This window comes from Phodopus roborovskii, unplaced genomic scaffold (assembly GCF_943737965.1).
Source record: "Phodopus roborovskii unplaced genomic scaffold, PHOROB, whole genome shotgun sequence".
NCBI lineage: Eukaryota > Metazoa > Chordata > Mammalia > Rodentia > Cricetidae > Phodopus > Phodopus roborovskii.
In genome coordinates, this window is record NW_026126410.1 from 41,910,473 (window position 1) to 41,931,762 (window position 21,290).

At 45.0% G+C, this 21,290-nt stretch overlaps 1 protein-coding gene across 1 annotated transcript; it reads right to left on the bottom strand.

Moving 5' to 3' along the window:
• Positions 1 to 2,003: 2,003 nt before the first annotated feature.
• Mtrr (5-methyltetrahydrofolate-homocysteine methyltransferase reductase) lies at positions 2,004 to 20,947 on the bottom strand. Its single transcript, XM_051182636.1, has 14 exons — positions 20,786 to 20,947; positions 17,987 to 18,140; positions 17,337 to 17,454; positions 14,969 to 15,344; positions 13,191 to 13,313; positions 11,898 to 12,051; positions 11,013 to 11,101; positions 9,654 to 9,834; positions 8,138 to 8,180; positions 7,132 to 7,318; positions 6,187 to 6,305; positions 5,089 to 5,181; positions 4,823 to 5,005; positions 2,004 to 2,864 (listed from the first exon to the last, which is right to left on the bottom strand). The coding sequence occupies exons 1-14, from the start codon at positions 20,912 to 20,914 to the stop codon at positions 2,720 to 2,722; spliced, it is 2,094 nt and encodes a 697-aa protein (XP_051038593.1). The 5' UTR covers positions 20,915 to 20,947; the 3' UTR covers positions 2,004 to 2,719.
• Between the last annotated feature and the right edge of the window lie 343 nt (positions 20,948 to 21,290).

Genomic DNA, 21,290 nt, shown 5'->3' on the forward strand with positions numbered 1-21,290 from the left:
GGCACAATATGCTGAAGATCTTAATCCTTATACAATCCACTGATTCCAGGACATTCAGGTTTTAAATTTCACAGATGTGTATGGTGAACTTGTAAGTCTGGCTTTAAGACTGCAACCTTCTTGGTGAAGGCATCAACCTTCCCAGAAGGAAATAAGGCAGGATGAGTCAGCCAGGTCCACTTTACCAACTGTGCATAAATTAGCACACTTACATACCACATTTGTGAGTAAAATCTTGTAATAAACTTTTTTTTCTTTTTTCCCCATAAAAGATGAAGGACTTGGAGCCCAACAGCCCAACTCTGAAGTTGGCTGATCCAGTTGCCGCCACGGCCTTGGGGAAGATAGTCTCAGTAAGAGTGACAACTGGTATCTCAGTTTCAGTGGACTCTTAAAAAGAGTTTCTGACCCTGTGCTAGACACATAGGAGTGCAGCAACACAACACCCCACGATCTTTGGAGGAAGTAAGATAAGCTGGGCAGCCCTTGGGGACCTCCAGCTCTGAATCGAGCTTCCTCTTCTCTGCCTGGTAACCCAAAATAATAAATAAATGCTGAGAAACAGTGATTAGAGACAAGTAGATACATTTATCCACTTTAGGGAACTCTAGCTTGAATATTCTCACACATGAAAATAAAAATGGTAATAGACCTAACTTAAGAAAACTTATTAAATCCACTAGTCATGAAAATTTAATAGGTGTCAAAAGGAGAATTTGGATTTCCATGCAATGTCAACCAACCACATTTAGAAAGAAGAATGCGAGCATTAAATAAAACATAAAGCAGAGGAGAGTATTTGTGTCCACATAAGTAACAGTGCTTATATTAGCTCTGAGTTGATGCCCCTTTCCAAACGGAGGCTCACCCAGTCATCCATATACTACACATATGTTTAGATGATCTCCCCTTTCATCACTGTTGAAAATAACTCACTCAGATGCCCACATGAGGCAAACTGTATCACCTGAGTGAGGCTGACTGAGGCTTAAAAGACGGAGAAAGAACAGAATAGACCAGACCTCTGCACTTGAGTCTACAATGCTGTCAAGGTGTGTGCCAGGACATTCATTATGCCACCACATTTAACTTACCTGATCCAGTTTTCATTAGATCTGGTTAAAATCAGATTCATGGATGATCATTTTTATATCTGAGCCTTTAAAATATTTATCACTAACACTGGAGAAGCAAAATAAAAGTAACATTATGGGGCCCCAAGTGATCCTACTCCTGGGTGTCCTGTGCAGAGGCCTAGATTTGCTTGTTTTCACCAGCAACTATAACGAGCTGTTCCTCAGTTCTGTGTTTTGGATCTGTCAGTTTGTGGTCATGTACTACACAGCACAGGGACAGGTGGGCATCTTATCATTAACTGAGAGGCAGTTTCTACCTTTCTGTCTTGTCTCAGTCTACTGTGGCAGATGCATACAACTCCCAAATGTCATAGGATACAAAACAGGATTGGTGGTGTATAACTGTTATTTATTGCACATAATATATGCAATAGTCAAAATACAATATGTAAGATGAACAAAGAGCCACAAATCCTCACTAAGGCTGAAATATTACATTCTCAGATCTTTAATTGTCACAATGACGAAGGCATGAATTTATTTTAAATGTTGAACTGTTACATGAGACAAAATGGAGAAAGGTTTTATACCCGTGCTAGTTACAGAGTCAGTTGACAGGATCTAGAATCACTTGGAGACACATCTCTGGCTATGCCTGTGAGAAGTTATGTGGATTGCCCAGCGGTGGAAAGACAGGACTAAATGTTGGCAGACCCATGTCATGGCTGGAGTTCCAGAGTGTAGGAAAAGGAGAGAGCTAGCTAGGCACAGGCAGTCTTTCCTTGACTGTGGATGTGCATGACTGCTGCCTCCAGCTTCTGTCACCGCAACCTCATCACCACTGTGCATTGCACACCAAACCTGTAAACTGAAATCCCCCCACCTGAAGTCAGTGTCCCTGCAACAACATGCATAACTACTACAGAAGCCCTCTGTATGCTTTATTTTCATAACTTTCAAGAGAAGTTGGAATCAGAATCTAGCTGGAGTATTTTAAGGCTAGGATACAATCTGCATGGTATCACAGAAATAGTCAGTTTTGGGAAGAAGCCAACTCTATTTGTGAGGAGCAGAGATGAAAGAGTCTGTGGTTGCAACATGACTGACATGAGCACATGATGTCTGTATGTGGGATGCAAATGTCCCTAAGCTACAGAATTGTGACACTGCAAATAATCATGATGAAAACGGCAGAGTAGAACTTCAAATATATCTCAAAATATATCTTGTAGCATAAAAACCCTTATAAGGATTACTTTAAAATTAAAATACTTTATCAGAAATATAATTTTGATAATAAACCACAATCAAATAATTATATAAATATCCAAAAAGTATGCTTTACATCAACTAATTTAAATATTACCAGTATGAATATTCTTTGTGTATACTTCATAGAAAGGTAACATGCCCACAGTTTCCCATGATGTATGTGCACAGGCTAAGGAGAGCCTTCCACTACCTGTCGTGGGGGGGGGGGGGCTGCCTCTCCACCTCCTCACAGGTAGGGCGTTGGGTGGGGCCACAGATGAGGAGTGGGAGACCACCTATGAGGCTGCAGGGGACCTGTAAGTTATCTGTTCCTCACCCAACCTCCTCCAAGAAACTCAGCTTTGGTGAAGCTGCCTTTGGCGTTTTAAGTTTTATGACCAAATGTCCTGAAGGTACCGTCTCTCTTGCCTTAAGGTTGCCAGTGTTTTCAGGGCTTCCAGTTTGTTAACTCCAGACTCTTTGCTTATGATGTCTACAAGGGTGTCATTCACATCTTTAGCCATATTCTTGGCATCTCTAGAAAACAAAATAGCATATGCTTTACAACACAGGAAATTTTTTAAAGACCAAATTCTCTTCATTAATTATCATATACCTAGTTCTCTGACCCTGCCATCTTTGTTTTCCTCCTCAATTCTCGAATGTTTTCCATAGACATTCAGCTCTCTTACCTTAGGCCAATCTTCGTCTGTGGTGACCACTCTAAGAAGAGCTGACCATGAGGTTCCATGGCTTACCATCCCCCTATTAACAGCCCCGGGAGGGAAGCTCAGTTCTGGACCAGCTCCTGGGCCCCTTCCCTCTCCCACAGTGCACAGTAGAGCTGCACGTTCTCATCCTCCCAAGCCTTTGTGCACAGGAAGTGACAGACCCTTCCTGAGGACAGGTATGAGTCCTTGAAGGCAGGGGAGGCACCACCTTGTGTGTCACCATCCCATGCTAACTCCATGCTAATCCCTGATCCCGGGCTCTCCCACAATGCCCGCTGAGGTCAGGGAGTGGACCTCAGCTCTTACCTCCCAATGCCCCAATGGTATAAAGCACTCAGCAGGTGCTCGAATGTCTGGATGAAGAAACTAAGGCAGGATACAGATGTCAGGGAATACAGCCTGTCCTGTCAGTTTACTCCTAGCAGGTAAACGGTGTCGTCTGTTTCATTCCTCATCTTTGCCTCAACCACTCCAGAGCACCTATCCCAATGGCCTGACCCTCTGCCAAATCTACAGGCCCTCTCTCCATCCCCTCACTTGATCCGCCGCTGGCTTAGGACAGGTTCCTCCTCCTTCAGTGTCTTTGCTCCTGCCTGCCTACTCCACTTGGACTGGTGAGGTGACTCTGAGCCTTCATCTCGGACGACATGAGTGTTCTCTAGGAAAGTTAAGAGTCAGTGACTGGGAGGGGCTATGGTGGGAGAGAATTTAAGAGTCTGGAGATATCACAGACCAGTTACTGGTGCATCTGTGTAATCAGCTGCTTCTGCTATTTAGAGGCTAACACTTTGGTCTCAATGTGACACCATGCCCTCTACTTTCGAAGATCAAGAACTTCAACAAAAGCTAAAGGAAACACAAACCAACACAGTGTGTGGACTCTGCAGTGCTCTTCAGCTGAGAGCCAGGAACTAACACATCAGGGTCATGGAGTCATCCAGACAGCCAAAAACAGCCTTGGAAAGGCCACCACTTTATCTTCAGCATCAGTTAAAAGGCCAGAGAAACGCTTGGCTGACTGAAGACAGTAAATGCTCAGGGTGTTTAGGATAAAACTAAAATTTCTTATTTCAAAATTCTCTTTTAATCTAGCTGAAGTTTTAGAGTCAAGTTTTTATAATTTGTATTTTCTGTGATAGATAATGTCTTGGAATGTACATAACACTTAGTAATGAAGAGTAGCCCTGGTCTTCTGTCTACTTGAGCACCACACACTGCCCTAGAGAAAAAAGGGTTCCAATCTGATGTACACTGTCAGAGTGAAACCCTACTTCACTTTTGTTGGCTTAGTGCTACAAATCTCAAATTCTTTCAATACAACAAAACCCATGTTGAGACTTCAATTTAAGTGATTAAGATTTTTTGTTGTTTTTTTGGTTTTGTTTTGTTTTGTTTTTTGAGATAGGGTTTCTCTGTGTTACCACCCTGGCTATCCTGAAACAGACTCTGTGGACCAGGCTAGCTTCGAACTCACAGAGATCCTCCTGAAACCTGGGATTAAAGGTGTGAGCCACCAGCCAGTGTGATTAATACAAATTTTCAGTTGCTAAAAACATACCCAAAGTAAAGCTTTCTCCAATGCAAGAGCCAGCATTCACCATTGGGTCCCTGAAAAGAAAGTCTGGCTATTAAGTGTATGCTAGACTTATTCGCTGTGTTCTTATGTATGGTATGTGTGAAAACTCAATGACTCTTCCACTGGTTACTGGCCTCCGCAATCCATCCACAATGACAGCAGCTGTGTTTTCCTATGTGGCCACATACCCACAAACATAAATGTAGCCGTTCTCCTGGAGGAGGATCCTGGCCACCTGCCGGCTGTGGCACTGCAGATTGTCTTGCACATACTTTGCTGGGGCTTCCTCCCCCTCCGCTGGGGCATCTCTTGAGAAGGAGACCTTCAGGTGAGTCAAGATCCCAATCTTGAGGAAACGCCTGAGCTCCTCTCTGCAACACAATTCAGCATGGTCACGGGAAGGTGGTGGCTTAAGGATGACAAAGTCTGTCCAATTACAACAGACGCACTCTACCTGAACAAATAGTCTCTGTCCTTATGTCTGCAGCCAAAAAACAGCCACATGGCTCCAAAATTTCCATGTGGGTGTTGTTCTTGGAGTTTCTCTCTGAGGCAAAGGAAATGTGGATATCATGAGCACATGAACACACATCTTTCATCAGGAAATATCACGGTAAACAGGTCTATAAAAGCCATCTTTATACTGTCTCAGCATTTGCTGTTTGGGTATTATCTGGCTTTTATGCTGCAGTGTTATGGACTGACCCTGGGCTCTTGTTCACCCTAAGCAGGTGTTCTATCTGATTACACACCAGCCCTCCTTTAGTCCTTTAGACAGCGGCTCTCTCAAAAGTCCTGAGGGGACTGGGGGTGTGGCCCCAAGGCAGGTTGTGGTGCCCTGGCCATGTCCTCTCTTTGGTTCCTGGCCACAGAGGGTGTGATTTACTTCACCAGGCAGCATTGTGTTGTCTCAGCATTAGCCCAAACAGAGAAGCCAATGGATGGGCGAAGGGCTGGAGCATCCATCAGCCAGCCACATCAGGTGTTGAGAGACGCACAGCCTAGAGATCTGACATCAGTCTCACCATCGCAAGTGGTGACGACCAGGGCCCAGAGAGCAGTGCGCGAGGAACACGAGAGAGGCCAGATTCATCTACTCCATCACGTTACTCTTTTAGAATAGCCACTAGGCCACTCTGAAAGTTCCTATGTCTGGGGCTAGCTTTAGACACTTGGTACAAGTGTGTCTGTGACCACTAACCCGACAGCTCAGGGGAGGGAACAGCTGCACCCACCACAGCAGGAGGGTGCGCCTTCAAATCATCCCTAAGTACATACGCTATAACCCACAACACATCTGAACAGACAGAGTGACAACTAAAAGTGCCACCGTACAAAGGGGAGCTCCAGACTTGGAGCACAGACTGACGACCACCTTCCTCACAGTGACAAATAACTATAACACTCGATATTAGGTAAAAACTTTCGAAAGTAAACATTTTACAAACAACACCCAATTATCCTAAAATGACCGAAGGAAAAAATGTACGATCTGTTTCCACCCAATGACAGGGAACACATTCCCCACCAGCCACAGTGAACACACACCTACCGGTGCTGGAGGAAGCCAAGGAAGGGGGCCACGCCAGTTCCTGGACCCACCATTATGATGGGGGCTGAAGGGTCATCTGGTAAGTGGAAAGCATGTGCTGCTCGAGGAGAGATGGATATCTGGAATATGGAACCAGCTTTGGTAAGCATAACAGAAAACCTAGGCAAGCACATGACAGCACATAACAGATTGATCATGAGGAGTCTTAATTCCTCTCAGAGAAGCATCACTAAGTTACATGGCAAAGTCAGACCTTACTAAAGCCATGAACACATTTTACCACCGAGGAAGAAGGAAGAGTTTGTTCTGCAAACACTTTCTTTTCTACTCATATCTAAAGCGTGTTCACATAACACTTCTTTTTACATGTGAGTTAAAAGCATAAGCCTAGGAATAAGTGACTGGGAAGGCAAGGTAAGAAGCGTAAAACACAAGCACCCCCAAGGTAGGGACTGGCGGAGCTGATGGCTGCCGGAAGAGTCACTTTCCTCTGTGTGTGTGTGTGGCCACCAGTGTGTCCCCGTGCCCAGTGGATGGCTCCATACTCATGAGCATATGGACAGCAGTGATATCAGTATACACGAGCAAATGAATGAGTGAAGGAATGAATGAATGAGGACATGAGCTGGGATGGATTTGAGACTGGGGGTGCCCTGGGGGAAGCTGGAGTCAGGTGGAGAGTGGATATATCAAGATAGACTGTATACATGTAGGAAATAGTCAAAGGGCAATGTTGTAAAGCATTTTAAAAAATGTTTTTAAGTGAAAGACATAGTAGGAGCTTACAACAACCCACCCCCCAGAGTCAAAACCAGTCACAGAAAAGGCACTCTTTTCCACAGACAAGATGAACAACAACAGACCAACAAATGCAGGCATGTTTAAGATGTGCACGGTGTTCCAGTAAGGAACTCTGGCCGAGCTGAGGCTGTGCCGTCCTGGTACCTTAGGAGCCAGGGCATCAGGACTGTCTGTCTGCAAAGCTTCTGTGTTTGGCTGAAGAAACGGAGCGACCAATGTGGCCAACCAGCCTGTGCACACCCCCTTCCGCAGTGTGCCCGCTGTGGTGTTAGACGGACACTCTATGATGTTGAACACAAAATGAAGCTTGTCTGGATGGAGTAGGCTCGAGCTGCAAAGACAGACAAGTTCTGATGATGATCAGGGATGGACGATGCTGTCTCACTGTGCTGGGGAAACCGGCATCCATCCACCTTTCCACTGCTCTACACTAGAGCCATTTAACCCTTGCCTGCCCACTTCAGGTCTTTCAGGAAACATTCCAGTTCTGTCTACTTGTCTTCAACATTTCAGTAAGGATTGTAGAAAGTGAATTGCCCCAAGGCTCTTCCCTCAAGAGTCCCCCCACTCAGCAATTACCTGATTGATTTTTATTACTATGCAAACGACAAGGGACAAACACACTAGGTATTATTCATACAGCTAACAGATTTGAAAGTGAAGAAACCACGAAGTTCAGAATCCCCAGGAGACACATCCATCAACCCCGTCCACACTGTATTGTGTACGAAATGGAGGGTGAAATCCCTCCCACAACCACACCTGCTGCAGGGGTAGGGGTGGGGCACTGGAAAGCCTAGGCCAGCACTTGCTCCACAGCTGATCCTCCCTGCTGGCCCCTCAGCTGTCTAGGGACGGTGAGTCCTGGGCCTACTGTCTTAAACAGGGAAATGAACACTAGATCATCAGGGACAAACTGAATTCCCAGGGCACAGAAGACAGAAGTCCTGGGCTCCTCAGATCGCACCATGCCTAGCACTGTGCTCTACAAAGCAGGGGAGAGTGTAGCACCTGTCCCCGTCACCAGAGAGTGTGTGGTACCTGTCCCGGTCACCGGAGAGCTGGAAGAGAGCTGGAAGTTCAGGTGTCACAGAACTTAGGAACGGTCTATTTATTACGTTATTATTTATTACATTATTAGTATTCATACCTTGCACATGAGTATGGTCGAGGCTGGAGTTTGGGAAGGTGTTCTAAAAAAATAACAGGCAATTAACTCAGGCCTTCTGAAACAGGAACAAAACAAAGTCCAGGCCTATATTTAATTTTATTCAGAATGTTGAAAATAACATGCTCTCACTTAAAGTACATCAGTGATACTGTGCTTAAACCAAACATTAGGACCCCTCCCCCATGCTGGTCTCAGGGATGAAGACACTAAGAACAGAGGCCCAGTCAAGAGACTCACTGCTTCCCATGCACACAGATCATCTGGAGAGGCATGTGCCAGTTTTCAGAAGGGAAGGGAAGTCAAAGCTTCAAACATGTCCAAGTCAGCTATTTTAGAAAACACTGCACAATGCACTTTTACTTCTTGTGTTTATACACGTTACAACTTCTTCAGAAGCCAGTGTCTTCAAGATGCAGTTATTTGTGGAAAAGCAACATAAACCTAACGACCCATGTTTGAATTATCTGCTTACCACTTCTGCAATTTTTTGGGCAAAACTTTGAAATATTCCTCTGAAACAGCTTAGTCCTACTAAAGTAGGAAAATGGAGTTCAATAAAGAGTTTATCCAGTACTGGATGTGTTAATTTTTCTTTAAAAAACTGGGAAACTTCTATTTTGCAGGTCTCAATGAGCCCCTGTGGCTCCTAACCTGTATTTTGGCCATGTACTAGCATCTACCACCTCCATAATACCACTAAGACAGAAAGCACCAACCAGCTGGCTTAGACGGAATGGGGGAGACTAGCCTCACACAGTGACTTGTTTTCCCAAAAACCATGTTTGGGAGGAAGAGAAAAGAATACTAAGAAATCATGGGAACAGAAAAGTAATGCCTTGCTGGCCATTCCCTGCATGGCCTCCAAAAGCCCCCTGCTGGCCTAACAAGAGGACTACACATTGAATGTTAGCATGCCCTGCACCACTACAGGAAAACAAATGTAGGCAGGGAGAAAGGCTTCAGGATCCTATGGCGTGGTGGGGTGCTCACAGCCATCACTGGGAAACAGTTCTGGGCCCTTAGAGCCAGCTACCGGGCTCCAGAAGTGGCAGCCTGTACTGCCAGCGTCCCCCCTTGCTCTTCAACACCGTGCTTCTCAATGCACCTGGAGCACATGCTTCATTCAATCACACCGAATGCTCATCAGCTGTGACAGAGATCCCTCTTTCCCTCTGAACAGTCACTGTTAGATAAACCTCAGCTAAATACTTCACTGAAAGCAGCAACTAGGAAAGATGTTCAAGTCTAAGTAAAACAATAGTACTGGATAAATTAATAAAGAAAACAACAGTGACACTCATAGAAGAAGAAAAAAATCAAAATGCGGATGAGGGAGGGGCTCTGGCTTCTAGGCGGAGGGATCCCAGATGTCACTGTAACCAGCCACCCCCCATCTAGACGCAGCACATCTGTATCTGCATAAAATCCAGCGAGGCATGAACAGCCAGGCTCCTTTACAAGGAAAAGCACTGGCGCTGAGGAAAGACCGACTCACCGAGCAGGAGGCTGAGTGGAGGACGGCAGGACGGGAAGGCGAGGAGGAGGTCCAGCAGGCAGGCACTGGCGTCCCGGACGAAGCAGTTGTAATCTGCTGCCCCCTGTTTACTGCACAGCTCCTGCAGCCTCCGCTTTTCCGCAGTGTCGCTGGCATAGTCCACCAGGGCGCGCAAAAGAGCCTGAGTAAAGAAGTCAGGGTTAGCTAGCTCTGTGAGCGCCAGGCCAGTAAACAAATAATAAATAAAATACCTTAGAAATGGAAGCGAGACCAAGCCGAGGCGGCAGAAACCATTGCAAGGTTTTAAAGTATAAATCATTTAAAATACCAATTTTACACAAAGGTTTCAAACATGGGCACAGAGATTGTCACAGTGTAGAAATTTCTATTTAAACATTTTCCCCCATGGAAAAATCTGCAAACAACCCAGGGGTACATGTTCAAACAACGGATGTAATGCATGCACTGAAAACACCTTCACTCTTTCCATCCCGGAAAACATAGACTTGATGCCTTGCTGTGGAACAAGAAAGAGTAAGATTCCAGAATTAAACTCCGAAACTTTGACTAAAATATCTGTATGGGTGATATCACACCCATACAGATATTTTAATACAGCATATTTTGTATAGAAAATATAATTACATATACTTTGTGAAATTGAAAAAGCTGGTAAAGCTAAAATAAAACTGAATTAATTAAACCTAAGCTCTCATCAAAGTGAGCTCTGTGTCTAAGGCTCAGCCTTTCTCTAAAGCTGTTTGCTTCCCAAGACCAGCAAGGCAGCAGGCACCTACAAAATGGAAGATGGAAGCCTGTCTTTAATTACCAGTCTGTCTGCTCAGACAAAGTCCAGCACGGCAGTTTAGAGAATTGCAGCTATTCAGAGAAATGTTTAGAGAAAAAAAAAAAAACAAAAACAAAACCAAACAAAAACCCAAACAAACCCAGCTGCAAGTATTTGAAATACAGTTCCTGATTGTAACACTGACCTCTAGTGGCTCAGTCTGTTTCAAAAATCCCTCTAAACATCAATAGAAGCTGCCAAACCCTTCCATTCCCCACTCAAAATAACCAAGCAGATCTACAACAATCCAGCAGGTGATGAAGAGGGGGTGAGAGCCCCACACGCCCTCAGAAGCATCATCATAGAGGAGAAGACAGCGCTGTGCAGCCTGACGGCCAGGCTGCTGCCTGTTACTGAGTAACATTAATGTCAGCTGAAATGGAGGCTGAAGGAGACCTGTTTTCATGGCATTAGGAAGACGTCTAACTCCTATTTTGTATAGCTCCAAGGGGCGAACATTGGGCTTATCTAAGAGACTTAAACAGAATTACTCTCAGAAGACAGAGAAATACCTTTTTGGGAACTGTCCGTATCTCCAGACACCAGGTGAGGAGGAACTGGAGAGAGCAGCCTTCGGGCACGTGCTGGGGCATAGCAGCTCCTTGCAGGTGAGGCAGGAGGAGTCAGGCCAGAGAAACGACAACCACAAACACATGTTTAGAACATGTTCTGCATTCACCAAAACGCAGCTAGCTGAGACACTTACAGTGCTACCAAATGTGATGACTTGTGGCAATGTTCAAGGAGCCACTGGCGGAAATAAATATGCCAGGAAAAGGCAGCCACTTCACAAAAGTAAAAGAATGATAAATTCAAGATGTACCAAATAAAATAAAATTGTCTAAACAAAATGGAAAAAGATGATCAAGTTCCATTAAAATTAAAAATAACCTCAGTGGCTTGAGAGACGGCTCAGTTACTAAGTGTTCCCGCTGTTCTGGAGGACCCGAGTTCAGTCCCCAGCACCTACACCCTGTAACTCTAGCTCTAGGGCATCCAGCACCCTTTTCTGGCCTCAACCAGGTACCCACACAATGTGGTACACACACTACAGACACAAAAATAAAAAAGCCTATTTTTGAAAAACAGGAAGTTAAGGACTGAGTAAGTTCAAGATTATATACAAATAATATTAATATTTTAAATAATGAAACATCTTCTATTTACAGAAAATTACTTTTACATAATACTACTATGAGAAGTAAACATAATGGGAATTTTATATAAAGGCTCTGGGCTCCTTTCATGCCCACTAGTGTCCATTACCACACTACTCAGTATAAATAAGAATAGCATCAAGAACCGGTCAGCACCAGATTTGCTTGTGGTTATGTGTGTGTCTTAGGTGTATTTGTTCATGCATGTGTGCGTTTGGTCACATCCAGCATCTGTCCTACCTTTCTTCTTAGTGTCTGCCTTAATTTTCAGGATGACACGGTATGCTCGTTTATCAGCCAGCTGCAGCCTTTGAAGCAGGGCTTCTACCTCAGAGTCACTGTTTGGACAGATCACATTGAAGGAATCTCCAGGCTGATGGGAAAACTTGATTTTCTAGAGAAGGACCAAGGTGAAATTGAGTGAGTCCATTCATCACCAAACACTTTCATTAGTCATTCTGGAAAAGACCAAGGGGTGTGTGCTGGTGCACACCACTGATCCCATCACTGGGGAGCCAGAGGCTGGCGAATCTCTTGAATTCAGAGGCCAGCCTTGTCTTCAGAGTGAGACATCATCTTAGAAAACAAAACTATGCAAGGAGGGAATAAAGCTCTAGCCAGTGAGTTTGCAAAGTTCAGATTCCCAGAATCCATATAAACGCTGGCTGGGTGTGTGCCCACCTGTAAACCCAGCCTTGAAAGGTGGAGACAGGGTATGCACACCCCACAGCCCACGACCAGCCATACTGGAGAGCTACGGGTTTGACTGAGAGACGATGCATCAGCGAATGAGATGGGGAGTATTCCTGGAAAATTCCTACCAGTATCTTCCAGGCTTCCTAGGCATGTGCGTGCGTATGCACACACACATGCACACACAGTGCACTAGTACAGACACAAAACTTTCTCACTAGTACAGGTCTGATGGCTGTCATTTCTTTTTCTATCAGGAAGCTCTACTGAAGGTTCACAGACAACCTGAAGTGCTCTGATCTTCTGGGGACATTCTTCATGATAAAGGTTGACTTATTGGCTATAGCAACGCTCAGAGGAGCAGATGCAGATGGACTCACAGATAGGGTTCCAACGACCACGTACAGCCCTCTGACACTACAGGCAAATGCTCTCATTATCACCTCTCTGGAGAGGTCCCCGAACCTTTTCAGAGTCTTCAAAGAATGGGAAGTAGTGCTCTGAGAAGTTGGCACTCTCCTGACCATCTAGCCTGAACTTTATTTCCCCTCACTGGCTGCTCTTAAGTGAGCAGCTTCCTTCCGCTAGCCGTCTGAACCCCATTGCTCTCTCATGGTCAAGGTGCTGGGCTCTGTACCATCAGGGCCAATTATATCTCATCTCATTGATTCTTTGAAGCAGAAGGGAAAGAGGCGCAGGGAAAATGACAGATCAGGGATAAAACGGCCAGGCATCCTGCCAGAGACATCTCCTCCTGGGTGCAGTAATCAAGCACCCAAAAGGCCTGAATACCTTCATCACGATACAACCATGACGAGAATAAACTCCGAAACAACTCACTGAAATGTCCAATTCCAACATCAGCGTGGTCTTTACAGCGTCATTTGTAGTCAGCTGAACAGCTTTTGAAATTGGAACTTGAAAGACTGGATCTACTGAAGTTACAGATGTCTGGCATTCCTCCTTGAGAAACAAATGGGATGAAATATAATAAACTGCAACCTCCAGAATCACATTAAAAAGTTCAGGTTCAGCATGCATTTGTCCTCCTAACACTGAAGAAGATGAGACAGGCAGAGCCTGGAACTAGCAGGTGGGCTAGCTAAGCCTACTGGTGAGTAGGCCTGATGGTGGAAGGGTATGCTCAGTTTTTGTTACTTCAGAGGGTTCTGTAACCAGTGGCCCTGTAAAGATAGCACAGTTCTCAGAAACCTAATTCTTTGTGGTATCTTCCAGTTCCTCTTCTAGTTCGATTTTATCTTATTTAAAAACAGAAAACATTTGAACAAATGTAAGCCAACTAATTTTGGAAAACTGGCCATGCAGGAAGGCTGGAGCCCTGGCTGGGGGGGACCCTGGAATGTTACCCTCAAAAGAACTGCACCAGCTCCAGCTCAGTCCTCAGCGAGCTCTGCAGGAAGCACTCAGCCCCCTCTCCTTTCACAGTGCAGTCCAAATCCAAGGACTATGGTGACCATAAACCCGGCTGATATCTTGATTCTAGACAACCATTAAGAACCGGCACGTTTTCCGAGAAGCCCATGAGAGGCTGAGGCCTCAGCTGAGAATGCACCACAGCTCAGACTCTTGTGTCTAATCCTGCTATTACCCCTCCAGCCCCACACGACTGCCATGAAAAACATTTTACAGTCTGACATTTAGTGCTAGAGCAGGCTGCTAACACGGGAGTCTGGTGCTGGACACCATCTGGGTGATGAGACCTTCTGCACTGTGACAGATGGAAGGCAGAGGTACAGCACGGACAGCAATGTAAATCCAGAGTGGGGGAGTCCAACAAAGCTGGGACGAGCATGGGCAAGGTGGGTGGGATGCAGAGGTTCTGAACTGCAGGGGAGGGCTGGATAAACTCAGAGCACCTGAGAGATGATGTGAGCAGGCTGGGGGTCCGGAAAGTGAAGACAGAGTGAGGGTGGTACCATGAGAAGCTACATCACAGATGTAAAAAGGGCACCCATAACATCAAGCCACTCGTAACATGGAGTTGGGCACAGTTTTTCTGGAAGGCTCAGGCAGTAAGTGCTTCCTTCTTTGTAGACCTCTGGTGTGCATTCCCCATACAAAGAAGCCGTAGACACTGCACAGCGCAATTGATGGGAGGCGTCATTCTGTATATATGTTTCTCATACTGGTTAATGAATAAAGCACTGTTGGCCAATAGGAAAGGAAGATAGGAGGGACTAGGAGATGAGGAGGAAAGAGGAAGCAGTAAGGAGGAGTCAGGATGGAGAATCTGGAGAAAGCAGAATGCTGGCCGGCTCCCCAGTAAGAGAAGACCACGTGAAAATACATAGATCAGCAGAAATGGGTTAATAATTAAGATAGAGCTAGCCGATAAGAAACAAGTAACTGGCCAACAGAATTATATCATATACAGAGTCTCTGTGTGTTAATTGGGGCTGGCGCAGTGGCGGGACTGGATCAGGCGGCGGGCAGAAAAACCTTACTCCTTCACGCAATAGGCATGGTTGCTGCAGGAACCGTAGTTACAGCTGGAGATGCTGCACTTGGTCCGAGAGGCTCAGACATCTCTGGCCTAATGTGACAAACAAGCACAAGGCAGGTGCTCACAGTTAACGATTATGAAGTACACCTCTCACCTGGCCAAGAGGCTCCTGAAGATGAACCTCCAAATATTCTGGTGGCAAAGCAGGAATACTGAGAGAGGTCTGTGAGAGTGGAGGAACTGAGTGGACAAGCGAGGACTCAAAGTCTTCAATCAACTCACTCCTCTGACTCCTGTTAGATACATTTTGTTCCCAAACCTCAGAATCCTTCTTTCCCGCATCCTCTAATCTCAGAAGTTCAACTTGTGACTGGATGTGTAACAGCTCTGGCTTCACGTCGGTGTTCAAGGGGGCATCTGATGCCGGTGGGAGCATGTCACTCATTCCTTCTTGTCCTCCGAGTGACTTAAAGTGTTTTGTGAGGGCGGCCCAGAGTCCAGCAATCCATGGCTCTACCACGAGCTCTAAACTGGTATGTAATAAAAGGGGAAAAACCAAATGTCTAAGTCGCCCATGTGAGCACAACAATGAAAGAAAGCAGTCGGTCCACTCAGCAGTCTACTACATGCGACTGCAGATGCACAAAGCAGACTATTCCAAAAACACAAATAATCAATTTTCAGAAGCATAGCACTGTGATGATTAGCACTGCACAACTGAACGTGCAAACAGAGCAAACAAGCTGACTTATGCCCCATAATGGGAATCTAATTACCCTCAGTCGCCATTTTAGGGAGTTAACGCTTTATAAGTGTGTAACCCTGATGACACTAACAGAACTTAGCAATACTCATGTTATAAGTATAAGTCACCATATCATTTTGCCTATTAAGTTGATTGATCTTTTTCCTACAGGTATCATCAAGAAATCATTCTAAATTAATTTCATCTCAACTGAAAGGCAGCTTCAAACCTAATCACCACATTAGGGGACTATCAGGAGGCACATCTCAGGCCTCTTTTTCTAGGACTCAGAGTGTAATCCCACTGTGTTCATTAGGGGTTGGTGTGCAATAGACTGCATTTATCCTGGGGAATCTTCAGGAAAGCAAGTTCAGTGGTAAGTTACATGTAAGGCATCACTCCTGTAACTGAGTAGTCAGACAAGGCTCCCAGTAATTGTGAAGGGAGCCCACTGTTAAGAAGCATGGTCCTAGGCCTTGAGCACCGACCTGCCTGACCATGCCCCAAACCCTCATAGTGCATCCTGCTATTCTATCACAGGCACAGAAAGATGAGTGAGCAAAGGTTTGGGCAAGTGGGGATGGAAGATTTCATCCCAGTCACATGAGTCCAAGTGCACTCTCAACTTCAGCGTGGAGGGACTTCAGACAAGAATGTCTTCAGCAAAACACCTTCACTGTGGACACATACAGCAGAGAGACTGAACATCTTAGATGCACAAACTACTGAAGCATACTCAGGGACTTTAATACTCAATCAAATACATGACCCAGACCCTCCGAAGAGATTGATGTGCAGTATCACAGGAAAGCAACCTAATAGACTGATATGAGCATTATCCTACAGTCAAACAAAGCTCACAGTGGCAGTTCAGAATAAAGCCGCAGAGAGGGTAGATAGTGTGGACAATGTCAGAACTTTGTCCCGTGAGAAAACATGCACCAGAGACAGGCACCTTGCCCAGCACTGAGCTGAAGGAAATCAAGGAATGCTCAGGCGACACACAGGAAGAGAGGGAACATGAGAAGTCCCCGTCACACCCAGAACAGGGGAGCTGAGAAGCGCACAGCATTGATGTCAGTATCCCATAAGCAGGCTATTTGCTAACACTGACTAGAAATTCATTCAGCATTTTTACCTGGTTAAAAACAAACATGAAACAAAACAAAACAACTAAAACCAAAACCAAACCAAACCAAAACAAACAAACAAACAAACAAACAAAAAAAAAAAAAAACAAACCCCAAAATGTGTACTATTATTTGGTTACAATAATGATAGTTAAAGGCTAAGTAGCAGACTGTGACAGGACAACGCTGAAGACTGGAAAGAAACATGTTAGAGGATTTGGAAGGCTGTGCCCAGGCTCAAATACTGAGTTGCAAAAATAAAAATGAAATAACAGTGCACACCATTAGGATGGTAAAAGACATCCAAGACATCCCATGGTCAGTGATGCTTGGCCTGAGGGCTCCTTCCACTAGAGGAGATGTTAACAGGGCCCCTGTGTGCAGGGCAGAGAGAAGCACACAGGCAATACCAATATTGCCAGAAAAAGCACTCACTCTTACAATACGTCCATACTCTGTGTGGGACACGACAACACAGGCCAATCAGGCTCTGGTCGTCTGATCTTCCTGGGTTCTGGATAAATGCTGAAACTAATCAAGACTCAGATGACTGGCAGTGCTAAACCAAGCCAAACATCTTTTATAAGCTCACCAACTTGCACCATGTGTATGGGTTTACTGAAAACAGACACACACACTACTCTTACCCTACACAGTCGTCGGCATGTCCAGTGCCATAGAAATGCTGGGCTCCAAGCTCCTGGAGTCGTTTATCGATGACTTTCCCTCCATTGCAGAAGTATGTGTATTCTGAGTCACCCAAACCTGGAGAACCCAAATAGATATTCAGTGTGTATAAAGGCTCAAAGATGTAACAGATGCAGAAATTAAATGTCTAGATACTATCCCATACTCCTACACAGCAAGAAATAATGCATGGATCCACATTTCCTTATTTTTTTCAGCAATGCTAAGCATGCAATGTTCCTCTACTGCACATCATGAAAGCACCCAACAGTAACAAAATAGATACTGGCTACTGGTCAGAGAAATACACATACTTGACAATGCCGTTTCCATGAGTTACTGTAACAATGCGGGACTCTGAAGAAACAGAGCTGGCCCCTAAGATATAAGGACCTGGGTTTGGTCCCCAGATACACCCAGGACGGAGGGGAGAGGAGGACCAGGGCATTGTTTTTGAGTATAAACTAGACAATCACTGATATTTCTGTATTTATGTAGATATAATAATTATGTAAAAAGATAAATGCAACTATATTTCATGATTTTGAAAGACATATTCCTATATCAAATCATTAACTGCATATATTAAAAACAAAATATAGTCCATTACCCAGTAATCCATACCGCAGGTGAGCAAAGAAGTCTGTGGGTAGGGTCTTGTTGTGTATTTCTTTAACAAACTTGAGGGCTGTGTCGGGTGGATCTCCAGTCCCCGTGGTGGACACAACCATTACCAGAGGAGCAGTTTCAGTTTTCAGATCATACTACAAAGCAAGGAGATCAAATCAGGACATAGAATTGCAAGAGTAAGACAAAGCAAGCGGAAGCAATCAGCCAGGTTCCTGTTTTGCACACTTCCTTTTAGTTTTCCTTCTTGCCAAGTTACTGTAACAAACACTAATGACCAGGTAGGAAGGAACACTGCCTTTTTAGTTCACTTTTGCCAGTGTTCACCAGGAGGCTAGGAGAGTTTAACACATCTTTCCGCCATGCGCTTCACTAAGAAAAGGTCTGGGGTCCCTCAACCCCTGCCATTGGGTTCTTTAGTTAGGAAAACATGAGAACAAAAGCTCATCAAAAGCATCAGGAGGACAAGCAAGAAGCAAGAGAAGGTAGGAAAATCGGTAGGAGGAAAACTACATATGAAAGTAAAAAGAGCTAAGGGGTTTTATAGGGTTAAGGTGAGACAGAAACAAAAAGAACAGACAGTGAGTATCAGGATTAAGACAGAACAGGGACAGGCGTGGCGGCACACGCCTTTGGTCCCATTACTTTAAGGGACAGAGGTGGGTGGCTCTCTATGAATTTAAGGCTAGCCTGGTCTACATGGTGACCTCCAGGTCACCCAACACTGTACAGTGAGCCCCTAATGGGAGATGCGATTCTGTAAATATGTTTCTCATACTGGTTTAATGAATAAAGCACTGTTGGCCAATAGGAAAGCAAGATAGGCAGGACTAGGGGACAAGGAAGAAAGAGGAAATAGGAAGGAGAGTCAAGATGGAGAATCTGGAGAGAATAGAACCGCCAGCCGCCTCTCGCTCGTAAGACCACGTGGAAATACATAGAAATGGGTTAATAATTAAGACAGAGTTAGCAAGCAGATAAGAAACAAGTAACCGGGCCAACAGCATTATATCAAATACAGAGTCTCTGTGTGTTAATTGGGGCTGGTGCGGTGGGACAAGACTAGGCGGCGGGAGGAAAAAACTGTACTCCTTACAAGCCCCTGTCTCAGCTAACAAACTAAAAAAATGCAGACCGCAGACTGCTTCTGGGATCTTCATCAAATCTGGTCAGGTGCAACGGCACACAGATGAACAGAGGGTTATTTTAAAGGGGAAATTAAGCGTTGCCCTTGTTAGCAGCTGCCTGTCAAGACCAACTCCTCATTCCTTTCATGTTTGGAATAGTGTGAAAAGAAATGGATACGGCCCATGCTCTTAATCCTTGGTATGCTCATGAACATAAGCTAGTTTAGGTTCAAAGAATTCACTGTATGTTTTTTGAGACAGAAGTCTTAGGCTGGCCTTAAAATCATTATGCATCCAAGGTTGGTTTGAACTTCTGATCCTTCTCCCTCCATGTCCCAAATACTCAACTATGGGTGTATGCCACTACACCCAGATTATATGTAGGCTTTATGCATGCTGCCCCAACCCAATTTTACCTTTTAGTGGTTCCCGATACAACGCAGAGCCTACCGCAAAGCTGCAATAAAGCATAACTTCTTTTCCATGTCTATGGGTAAGGACTTTTAGTAACTGTCTACCAGGCTGTTAAATGCTTACAAGGTACTATGAACAGGACTACTAAGAGGTAGGCAACAGACAGCTATCCTCTCAACTTAGATCATGCTCAACTGAGAAACTGCTCAGTGAGGGAACAAACAGCCAGGTTCCCATGAAAAACCACCACTCACCTTCCCACCAAACGGATGCCAACCTGACTAGGGAGAGGTCAACCTAAGGCCCAATGGGGCTGGTTTTATTACAACATCTGCCTGTTATTACATGGTGGTATGTTTCCTTTGGGCTACTGCTGAATGACAGGGCTTTCTGACTGGTGGTGATCTTGGAAGGTCCTCTACAAACATGTTGGCAGAGGCACATTAAAGGGTGTCTCCTTTGACCAGCATAAATCATAGTTCACCATGCCATGGCTGATCTAGCCTTCTGAAACTGAGGTTTGTGAAAGGCAAGGGGAGACTGAACTGGAGGGAGGGAGCACTGTTCAGATGGCTTCTGAGGTTCTGAAGGGCATTCGAGGGCTAGGAGCCAGCACAAGCATTCAGCTGCCTAAAGTCTTACCATATGAACTTCTGGGACCAGTGCTTTCTGGACCCTTCAGACTGAGAGCTGGGCATAGAACCCTCAAGCGCCTATCAACTCTGGCTAATGCAGGGGCTTCTCAGAGAAACTGTGACTACACATACTGTTTACTGGATCCTGAAGCCACTTCTGTAAATTCCAGTTCATTGAGGAAGCCCAAACATTACAATGATTGCAAGGTCTTTTTAGGGAATCCAAAGGGGTATTATGCTTATAAGGTTGAAAAATACAGATGTGTAAAAAGACACACAAAAACAAAAATGTCCCATCTGTCCTCATGGCCACTGTCGATAACTGAATGATTTACCACAGGTCTGTAGTATCTGTCCAATTTAGTTTCTAAGTTTTTTTTTTTTTTAAACCTAATTCAAATGTATACTTCTTTGTTTAATCTCAATTGGCTGGCAGGATGTTGCCAAGTTCAAGTTCAAGTTTTGCCTGGGCTACAGTGAGTTGAAAGCTGGCGTGGGTGATGCCCAGTAACAAAACAGTGGAGAGGGGTGGGCATAGAGCTTAATTTCACAAGCAACCATTTCACAGAACACAGTACAGGAAAAACCACGAACAGCTGCTCTTACCTTTTCTGACTCACTGATACAGTGAAGGTCTGCAGAAAACCCATGTGACACAGCCTGCTCACTAATTTCTTCTGCTATGGCCTTCGCCTGTCCTCGCTGTGTAGCATACAGTAACAAAAACCTTCTCATCACCTCAGGTCATGGGCTGTAACTCTAACAGCAGGACTGAAAAACCACAAAGGGGGAAGGGGCTGCTGTTTAATGAAGCAGGCCACCCACAGGCAGTCATTTACTGCAATCTGTACACTTGTTTCTTAGCACTCATTTTAAAGGAACCATAGTGTTCATGCAGAAGCGAGACTCTTAACTGCACTGCTCACAAATCCACTCCCCACAAGCGCACACTCGTGGGAGGAGTGAGCTGACCCTCACCTCTTCATTCGCTTATGTATGCGCAATTAGCATCGTTAAGCCTGCATGATTAACGATGACACCGTGAGGGGCCTGACCTACAAAGGTCTTTTTGTTTCCTGTTAACAACTGTAACCGAACAAGGTCCCCCCCC

Coding starts and splice junctions, on each gene's coding strand:
- Mtrr (XM_051182636.1), bottom strand. CDS start 20,914: ATGAGAAGGTTTTTGTTACTGTATGCTACACAGCGAGGACAGGCGAAG. Junction 18,141..20,785: donor GTATCAGTGAGTCAGAAAAG/GTAAGAGCAGCT, acceptor CTTGCTTTGTAG/TATGATCTGAAAACTGAAAC. Junction 12,052..13,190: donor TGTTGGAATTGGACATTTCA/GTGAGTTGTTTC, acceptor GTCCTTCTCTAG/AAAATCAAGTTTTCCCATCA.